At 50.9% G+C, this 10,170-nt stretch overlaps 1 protein-coding gene and 1 long non-coding RNA gene across 11 annotated transcripts in view; one reads left to right on the top strand and one right to left on the bottom strand.

Moving 5' to 3' along the window:
- The window catches only part of caskin1 (CASK interacting protein 1), a 29,774-nt gene that overhangs the window by 1,707 nt on the left and 17,897 nt on the right, over positions 1–10,170 (bottom strand). For 3 of the 5 annotated variants that reach the window (XM_017040333.2, XM_025064431.1, XM_017040331.2), the window contains 9 exons: positions 9,565–9,677; positions 6,937–7,047; positions 5,230–5,331; positions 4,725–4,863; positions 4,485–4,628; positions 3,225–4,402; positions 2,742–3,053; positions 1,343–1,919; positions 426–924 (listed from right to left, as the gene is read on the bottom strand). In XM_017040333.2, the coding sequence (XP_016895822.1) occupies positions 426–924; positions 1,343–1,919; positions 2,742–3,053; positions 3,225–4,402; positions 4,485–4,628; positions 4,725–4,863; positions 5,230–5,331; positions 6,937–7,047; positions 9,565–9,677 (3,175 nt within the window). The remainder of the gene's footprint in view (positions 1–425; positions 925–1,342; positions 1,920–2,741; positions 3,054–3,224; positions 4,403–4,484; positions 4,629–4,724; positions 4,864–5,229; positions 5,332–6,936; positions 7,048–9,564; positions 9,678–10,170) is intronic. The other 2 variants (XM_017040330.2, XM_017040332.2) reach the window with 2 other exon arrangements.
- The window catches only part of LOC107989856 (uncharacterized), a 23,473-nt gene continuing 17,812 nt past the window's right edge, over positions 4,510–10,170 (top strand). For all 6 annotated transcript variants that reach the window (XR_001761373.2, XR_003052411.1, XR_001761374.2 and 3 more), the window contains exons 1-2: positions 4,510–4,651; positions 4,753–4,899. This is a non-coding gene — a long non-coding RNA (uncharacterized LOC107989856). The remainder of the gene's footprint in view (positions 4,652–4,752; positions 4,900–10,170) is intronic.

Raw genomic sequence — 10,170 nt, forward strand, 5'->3', positions numbered from 1 at the left:
ATTTAGCAGCTGTGATGCATGGTCAGGTGGTAGTGTGGCTGGAGCAGAGGGTCTGTGACTCGGCTGCTTTTAACCACAGACATGTTTCCCCTGAGAGAGAGAGAGCGAGAGAGAGAGGTACAGTCACACAGACCACGGTGAAGACAGGAAGTCACTGAGTGTCTGTAGGTTCTCAGTCATCCAGGTCTTTACATTACATGGAGGACAACTGGACGGAGCAGGTTTTTCTTGCAGACGTTTCACCTCTTCATCCAAGAGGCTTCTTTAGTTCTTACTGACAACTGGTAAATAAAAAAAAAACCTGCTTCGTCCAGTTGTCCTCCATGTAACTGTTTGTGGATGACCATCTGAGCTGACTGAACATGGAGCTGCTGATGTTTAGTCAGCTCAGAGGGAGCAGTGAAGAAAACACATCTGTTACTTACTCGTCCTGACGCAGTATCTTGTCCTCCACAGCCCTCAGCGCCGCGGCCAGCGATGCACTGGTCTCCTCCAACTTCTGATGCACCAGGGGGTCCACGCAGAGGTCCGGTGTTGTCGTGGCAGCCGGCACCGTCACACCTCCACCCACCAGCCCACTGTCCATAGACACGCTGCCAATGGACGATCGAGGGGGCTTGACGGGGTGCGGGGTCGGGCTGGGAGTGGCCGGAGTCTGTGGTGTAGTGGGGGTGGGAGGGGTGTGTGGGCTCTGAGAGGACGGGCTGGTGGGCTTGACATTGGGTGGACTGGGTGAGTTGGAAGGGGGAAAAGAGGGGGGAGAGCTGATCTGCCGGGCCACCGCAGAGTGCTGTTTGACAGGGGCAGAGACCGGGGTTGGGGATGGGGGGCTGGTCATGGAGTGGATGAGTTTGGCTGGTTTGGGTGCAGTAGGTGGGGGTAAAGGTTTGGGTGAGACTGGAGGAGGAATCTTCTTTCCCTCCCCTGCAGAAAGAGAAGAGTCAGAGATGTTGTTTCCAGTCAAATCTAGTCAATTTCTTTGTTACACAATAGTTGTTGTTGTTTAACTTTACTCCTAAATGACAACCAACTGCCACTAGATGGTACTGTTACCACTCAGGCAATACTTACCATCTGTTTTTCTGGAAGGCCAAACATATTAACAGGTAACCGTTAAAGGTTCAAGAAGAGAAACACTGATCCCACACTTGGGAAATTCTTGTGTTAACAGCAGATCTGCTGCAACAACTTTGCAGGTGCCAAGTATGGGGTTCGATTCCCAGAGGAACCACATACTTGGCACCTGGAAGGGACAGACTGTTGCAGCAGATCTGCTGTTAACACAAGAATTTCCCAAGTGTGGGATCAATACAGTTAAAATTATAAATGATTAACCACCAACCTGGGCTTCCCGGTGTTCCAGGGCCTGGCAGAGGGACTCTCTTGTTGGGTGCCGGCTGTGGGGACATCTGTGGTCCTCCCTGTTTCTTTATTTGACCCACGGCAGGTTTGGGGGAGACTGGTGGCTTTGGTTTTCTCTGTGGACCTCCTTCATTGATCACTGGAGCTCCGTGATCCAAACTTTCTCTGTGAGGAGTAGCATTCACCTGTGGCTGAGGCTGAGGCTGAGGTTGTGGTTGTTCTGTCACTCCAGCGTCGGACACCGGGCGGCGTTTCACGGTGGCAGTTCCGTTCTGGTAAGGTACTGGTTGCGTGGTGTTTGGTGGTGCAGTTGCCACTGGCTCTCCGTTAGCCGTGGCTATGTCTGCAAAGCCCTCAGGTTCCTTGTCGCGACTCTTTGGACGTCGTTTAACGGTGGACGACTCCTGCAGCGTGAAGTCAGATCCGTTGGGATGGGGCTTGGATCCATGGGACCGTCGTCTCGGCGTGGCCTCAACGATAGGGGCGTCCTCCTGGGTGTAGCCGCTCTCTCTCTGGGGGGCTTCTGTGTCGCCCTGCAGGCAAACACAAAATACACACTAACGGGAAAATTCATACAGTCATGGCAAGAGGTTGTTTTTGCACAAACATTGACAGCAATAAACAATGAACATAAACAACGCTAACAGGACTGATAAGCTCTAAGGTCACATTAGCATTGAAGCACATAGAAGGAGAGATAGCCAGCTAGTTAGCAACATGGATAGACAGCTACATCGATAGCTAACAACAAGCAACAAACAAGGCCAACTAAAGGTTTAGGGTCTAAACCACCACCTAGTGGTGAAATATAGTACAGAACTCTATTCCTTATAAAATTTAAGTTGTCTTAATGGTACCATCTTATCCAATAGGATGAAGTTTACAGTTTTACAACTGTAATAATAACAAATGTTATATTGAAATTAATCTTTTTTTGCAGCATTTAATTCAAAATAGATATTAAAATTTAATAAAAGAGCTAAAAATCCTGTTCCTGATGTGATGTTCATTAATTTTTAAGAAAGATCTTCTGTTACTGTGTTTGTGTGTATTCCAACCTGTATAAACTATGATTTTAGGATTTAATGAGTGATTGTCACTATGGTAATTGTGTACTTTTGTGTACTTTTTTTTCCTGTGTAAAAATACACAATTACACTTGTGCTGTTTAAACTTGTAATGAGAATTATATATAAAATATACTGTTTAAAATACTCTAAAAACTAAAACTGTCTCTAAAAAGATGAAACTATTTCGAGTAAATAATCAGAGTAAATTCTGTCAGGTTGTAACTGTAGGCCTGACTGACAGATATATAAACAGATAAAACAACATGTAGACACAGCACATATATATTAATAATATTTATAGATATCTACCTGTCCTTCTCCTTCTCCTCTACCCTGGCGGCGGATGGTCAAACTTCCCTCCTCTGCAAACGGCAGGTTCTCTGATGAGCTTCCGCTGCCTCCAGAGCTGGGGTGGGGGGACGAGGGTGGCTGGGGGGAGTGGCAGGAGTTATTCACAACAGGAAGGGAGGTCTCAGGTTGGACGGACGGAGAAGGCAGAGTGGATGCAGTCGGCTGGGTGCGTTTGGCAGCCGCCACCAGCTCGGTGACGGGGCCGCTGATTGTCCGTCGGCGGTTTACCACCTCACCGTCTAAACCGATGGCATCCCGAGTTTTTCCCACCTGTAACCAAACACACATTAACAAATTGCTAGTACGTGCTTGACTCCAAAGTGTTGAAGAGACTTCTGTAATTAACTAAATGTTTTTATCTGATGTTTTATGCTAAAACCCTAAGACACTGATACATGAAAAGTTACTGTTGAATCAAAACTAAAAGGTGTCTCACAATACCTGGAGGAAATTCTTCTGCAGGGCTATACCCTTAGCTCCACCCCCAATAGAAGACATCTCCAACATGGCTGCAATCGTCCTCACATTACCCACACTGCTCGTCTCCACAGCGTCTGATTCCACTGACACACCAAGATCGCTGGCCCGCCGCTGTTGGTGGTAAGGCACGTCCAACATCCCCCCAGTGGTGGTGTGCGTGGGCTGCTGTGTGTTGACCTCTGACAGGTTGGAGTTGGAGCTAGAGATAGCAGAGCTGGAGCGTTTGGGTGGAGGTGGCGGAGGTCCTTTCTTCTTCTGACGTAGAGTGATTGACTGCGGCTGGCCACGGTTGGCGTTCTTCTCCTGGTTGCGGACGGAGTGGCTGCGGCTGACGCGGTGGGTCACTGTGGCATATTTACCTCCGTCACCTCTGACCGCAGCTGAGTTCTGACCGCCGGTGGAATCTGCTTCTCCTGCTCCTCCTCTTCCACCTCCTCGCCCTGCCTGCTCATCACACTCACTGTCTGACAGGGCGTGTCGGTTGAGGCTGTGGGCTCGTTTCTTCTGGAGCACCGAGGCCTCTTCGTCCTCCACAAGCTCAGTCTCCGGTGGGAGGCAAAGCAGAGGAACCTGTGGTTGGTGGTTCTCCTTCACCTGCGGGTGTGGCTGGTGCTGAGGGTTTGTCTGATGCACTGGAGGCTGCTGCTGTGGTTGTGGTTGTGGCTGTGGCTGTGGCTGCGGCAGCTGCTGTTGACCACCTGGAACTCCACGGTGGGTGGGAGACTGTGGGGGGTGTGAGCGGGGTTTGGTCTGCGGGGAAGCTGTACTCTGAACAGAGGAGGTGGAGGATGAAGAAGAGGTCCTGGTCTTTGTAGGAGTGTGAGGAGGCGTGTACGGAGGAGCAGGCTGGGAGTGGGCGTGTCGGTGTTTGCCCTGGGAGGAGACGCTGCCTCTGTGGGTGGAGGAGGAGGAGGAGGAGGACGTGCTTCCCTGGCTGCTCTGCTGCCTCATAGTCCGTGCTTCCTTCTTGGGCGGAACCGTACTTGCTCCTCCACCTCCTGCCATCACCTCCTCAGGGTCTTTGCTGACACTGCGGGTTCGCTGAGCTTTGCTCTCCTGACCCGGTTGGGTCATGGCGCTCTGTGACTCATTGCTCAAATTGTTGTCCTGGAAAGTGTTCATCTTTGGAGACAAGATTTCTGCAGAGGTAAAGATTTAAAAAGAACTTGTCAGAATTTGTACTTTTTGTGCTGTTCATCAGACTATTTCTCGTGAAGGTACCATCTGGAGGCGGGCCATCCACAGATGTGACTTCCTGTTGCTGTGTGATTGGTGGAGGCTTCTTTCGGAGAGAGCTCCACCCATCTGTACTTCGCTGCAATTCAGCCAGTCGCTTCACAGCTAGCATCAACTTCTTCTGGTGGCCTTCACACATCGAAATAAAACAGGTATGAATGTGTTCCTATGTTTAGCATCGATAAGCATCGTAAGCTTTAATTATGGATCGTTTCCTGTAGTTACCCAGTTTGATGATGCCGATCTCCTGCAGGTCCTCCCAGGTGATGTCGGTGATGAAGTCGATGTTCTCATAACCGTTCTGCACCAACACCTGATGGTACTGACTCAGACCAATAGCAGAAAGCCACTCACCCAGACTGGCCTGTAGGACCAATCAGAAACATGAACAACAAGGCTGGTAGGTCCCATTTAAAAGTTGGTTTCAATTAATAATTACTAATATATTTCCCAACATTTTCAATGTAAAAAAATTGGAGGTGGCGGAGGTCCCAACATTTTCAATGTAAAAAAATTGAATTCAATAATGGAATCTCATACGTGAACTTTAAATATTTAACCATTAGCGTCTGAATCTTTAAAGTTCTGTTCTAAAATATAAAATCAATAATCTAAGTTGTGTCTGGTTTTTGTCAGTGACAGAACCCAGACTTATGTTGAAGACACTCAGAGTTTGTCATTGATAGAAACTCCATACAGTACAGAACCAGAATCACTGACAAATACTCACAGGTTTTTGATCAGAAACCCACTCGTTGACACTCAGCTTGTTGATCTCCGATGTCATTTTCTTCCTGTGACCTGGTTTAGTGATTCCAATCGCTGTTAAATCCTGCACACACACAAGGACAAACATCAGGCATAAACAGTGCAGCACAAACAGTCGTGGTACAAAGTTTAGGTTTGTTCTACAGACGCTGCTTCAAACGTCCAACAGGGTAACACTATTACACACACACACACACAAGAGTAAGGGAGGCTTGATATTTATGGTGCGTTTTAAAAGAGACGAGCTTCGATGTTAATGTTTTTTCAAAAATGCATGAGAAGCAAAGAAAGCAAATGAATGTAGTGTAAAAAACTGGGCTGGATCAACACGACTCACAGAACTAAGATACAATTTTAAAACAGTGTAAATGAAATGGTGCAGTTAATCATCCTGACAAATTGGTTTTGTTGTTTAAAGAAGCTGAAACACAGGAGCACGTTCACATTGACACACACACACACAGGCTTGTACACACACACATGCCCACTCACACACACACACCATTGTATGACTCATAAAAGCAAGGCATCAATACAGTCGTGGGCTCAATATTCTAAATTTAAGGCTCTTGTTGGAGTCGGCTCATACAGAATACTGTACTTCAGTACAGACCACACACACACACACACACACACACTCAGAGGATGGAGTTGGTTTAATTATTATATAATTAATTACAATATTATTGACTCAAATCTACTGTAAACCCTCAGATTGTATTAATACAAAATTAACAACTTTTATGAAGCTGTGCTATAAATCATCAGCTTTCATTTTAAATTAATCTTAATTTTTTCCTATTTTCATAGGCCTCAATTGATCAAGAAATATTTAATTAAAACATTTAAAAAAACAAAATGTAAGCAGTTTTATCATCAATTTAAGTTGCATAGAATTATCTCTAATCGGCCACTAGAGGGCAGCAATTCACCAGCACGTTTACTTGAGATTGGGTCACATGGTGAACTTGACTGACATAAGAATAATGTCATCATGAAGTTCCCCTGACGTTTATCTATTGTATCATATATTTGTATTTAACATAGGGTTGTCATTAGTAGTAATAACAACAGAGTGATGTCATGTAAAGAGTGATTTACATTTAAATATATATATACACTAAGTAACCAGATACTAGGAAATAAATCGTAAATGGAATGTCATTGTAGTGTTTTACAACAGTGGTTCTCAAACTGTGGTACACATATCACTTGTGGTGTTTGAGCACCCTCTAGTGGTGTAAGGGGGAAACAGATTCCCATTACAATTAAATGAGGTACTTAGTTATTTATTTGAATAAAGCTTTGAGTAGTGCAGCACAGCACAATGGTGGTACTTGGAGAGGCAAATATTGACAAAGTTTGAGAAGCACTGATAATAGAATACTGTTGCATTGACATTTTGGTTTTAGTGTCAGGACTCAGGGAGTTCAGGTTGACACCTGGGGTGAGAGTAAGAAGGAAGTTGAATTAAAGTTGTTCTGCAGGAGTTACAGAAGTTGATGAACAGTGTTTTTTTGGCTAAAAAGGTTTGATGATAAACAATTATAAAAGTTCAAACAAGGACAGCACAAGTCAGGACTGATTCTCTTGTGGTCCTTGGGGGTTCCTGCGACCTCTGAGGTGGACCAGGGGGTTGGTGCAGGAGGTCAGGGTTCAGTTGCCTTACCTCGGGGGTCATTCGGCTAATGGTAGGCAAGTCATACCCAGCACCCAGGAAGTTTGGAGCGTAGACCTGCAGCTGAATGTCGCTCAGCCATTGGACAACAGCCTCTGAGCTCTACAGGAGAGAAGACAGGGGGGGGGGGGGGGGGGGGGGGGGGGGGGGGGGGGGGGGGGGGGGGGGGGGGGGGGGGGGGGGGGGGGGGGGGGGGGGGGGGGGGGGGGGGGGGGGGGGGGGGGGGGGGGGGGGGGGGGGGGGGGGGGGGGGGGGGGGGGGGGGGGGGGGGGGGGGGGGGGGGGGGGGGGGGGGGGGGGGGGGGGGGGGGGGGGGGGGGGGGGGGGGGGGGGGGGGGGGGGGGGGGGGGGGGGGGGGGGGGGGGGGGGGGGGGGGGGGGGGGGGGGGGGGGGGGGGGGGGGGGGGGGGGGGGGGGGGGGGGGGGGGGGGGGGGGGGGGGGGGGGGGGGGGGGGGGGGGGGGGGGGGGGGGGGGGGGGGGGGGGGGGGGGGGGGGGGGGGGGGGGGGGGGGGGGGGGGGGGGGGGGGGGGGGGGGGGGGGGGGGGGGGGGGGGGGGGGGGGGGGGGGGGGGGGGGGGGGGGGGGGGGGGGGGGGGGGGGGGGGGGGGGGGGGGGGGGGGGGGGGGGGGGGGGGGGGGGGGGGGGGGGGGGGGGGGGGGGGGGGGGGGGGGGGGGGGGGGGGGGGGGGGGGGGGGGGGGGGGGGGGGGGGGGGGGGGGGGGGGGGGGGGGGGGGGGGGGGGGGGGGGGGGGGGGGGGGGGGGGGGGGGGGGGGGGGGGGGGGGGGGGGGGGGGGGGGGGGGGGGGGGGGGGGGGGGGGGGGGGGGGGGGGGGGGGGGGGGGGGGGGGGGGGGGGGGGGGGGGGGGGGGGGGGGGGGGGGGGGGGGGGGGGGGGGGGGGGGGGGGGGGGGGGGGGGGGGGGGGGGGGGGGGGGGGGGGGGGGGGGGGGGGGGGGGGGGGGGGGGGGGGGGGGGGGGGGGGGGGGGGGGGGGGGGGGGGGGGGGGGGGGGGGGGGGGGGGGGGGGGGGGGGGGGGGGGGGGGGGGGGGGGGGGTCTGTCACTGGCTCCGTGTCTGCAGCTTCTTACAGCCACTTCTTCTCAGCAGGGCCAAGCAGGACCAAACAGAGGTCATCATCTAGAACTTATCTGAGTTCATGTTCATTAATGCTTCAAAGATTATTTCAACTTTTAAGATCCACAGTCTGGTGGTGACACTGGGGGGGACACATCAGCCCCCAGTTTGACCTGCTTGGCCCTGTAGTGAAAACCAGGCTTCGTTTAGGAAGGGAGAAGGTCCAGCAGTGCTGAGTCTTCACAGACCAAATAAAAAAAAGTTTTACTGATGTTGAATTTTGTTCTGATAAAGACAGAAATGCTGTTTAACCGTAGCTGAGACGTAGTATCTACTAGCTGAGACTCCAGTTAACAGATGGTCACGAGAACATGATTTGCAGGACAATGCTGACACACACACACACACTCACACATACACACAGGCACAAATGACTACCAGACCACCTGCTGTTTAAATATGCTTGTTGGTTTAGGTTTTAATTACTGTATGATAAGGCTGCACAATTAACTGAATTTTATTCATAGTCACGATTTTGGCTCCGACTATTAAATTAAGATGATTGTGGCGATAATAACATTTAAAAATCAGGATCAGCTGCGTAAGAAATCAAGCACTTTCTCAACCAATATTCAGCCAACCACCACGGGGCGGGCGAAAACTGCCTTATTAAAAGTGGGCGCCCCCTGCAGAGAATAATAGTTATTGACATTATATTAACTATTACAACTATTAACAAATAGTTCAGTCACTAACGTGAGATCTGGATGTAACGTCACAAGCAGAAGGTGACGATACCCAGCAGAAAATGCTATAAAATATGCTTCACCTAAGATAATGACTAACCATGATTAATAACTGTGATGTCAGTATTTATAAAAATAACCTTGATTATCATTTTGGTCATAATCGTGCAGCCCTACTGCCCTGCTCACACACACACACAGAATACTGTAACTGACAGTTTATTGTAGATGTTATGAGCTGATTTCACACATCTTGTGTGGAGCTGGTCTGCCCACGCAGTGTATGCTGCAGGGAACCTGCTCACACACACACACACACACAAACGCACACACACTCATATTTAGAACAGAGCTGCTCTGGACTGAGTTGAAATATTTGAGCAAGAGGAAAATAAATGGTGCAACAGAAGGTGAATGATGATGGACTGCAAATGGACATGAGAGAAGACAGGAGTCTCTCTCTCTCTCTCTCTCTCACACACACACTCACTCACTCACTAGCATCAGGCTGAGGAACCTCCACCTGAACAAACACAAACACACACTCACCGTATCATGGCTGCAGCCAAAAACTCGCAGCACGGATGAGGCCAGTTGCGAGAGAAACCTCTGAGACATCTTGGTGTGTGTGTGTGTGTGTGTGTGTATTAGGTATGTGTGTGTGGAGTGAAATCATGACTAAGAAGCTACATTGTGGTGATGCTGCAGTTCCATCAGTAGCAGTGAGATTGTGTCTGTTTTCTTCTCTCGTCTCTTTTCTTGATTTGAACTGAATCTGTGGGTTGATGTTTTGGAACTGTCCTACCTTCCCCTCGCCGGGAACCTCCCCCTTCTGTCGGTTTGCCGTGACATCATAAGGAGGTGCTTCGTGCAGCGGACAGCCTGATTGGCTGGATGTTCGAGAGGAGCCGGTGGAGCCTGTTGGCAGAGAGATGACAAGGCGAAGTCAAGCTGCTGCTCCCTCACTGCAGAAGAGCTTCCACCAACACAGGACGGACGTCTCTGCTCCTCCGTCACCTGGACGTTCTACACTCTAATCTTCACAACTGAGACCAGAAACTACAATACAGTAACGGTGTGAATCAACAGACTCTGTACAGTTCAGTGCAGTTCCTCCTACATCTTGGCCATCTGTCTCCTAACACCAGCCAATATCTGTGTCTGTGTGATGACATTTTATTTGAATTATTATCGGTGATAAATTCTATCCATCCATCAATCAATCCATCATCAACTGCTTATCTGGGTCACGGGGGCAACAGTCTGAGCAGGGACACCCAGACTTCCCTCTCCCTCGACAATTCCTCCAGCTCTCCTGGGGGGACCCCAAGGCGTTCCCAGGACATGTCGCTCCAGCGTGTCCTAGGTCTTCCCCTAGGTCTCCTCCCAGAGGGACGGCACCCACGCACCC

This window comes from Cynoglossus semilaevis, chromosome 17 (assembly GCF_000523025.1).
Source record: "Cynoglossus semilaevis isolate Cse_v1.0 chromosome 17, Cse_v1.0, whole genome shotgun sequence".
Taxonomy (NCBI): domain Eukaryota; kingdom Metazoa; phylum Chordata; class Actinopteri; order Pleuronectiformes; family Cynoglossidae; genus Cynoglossus; species Cynoglossus semilaevis.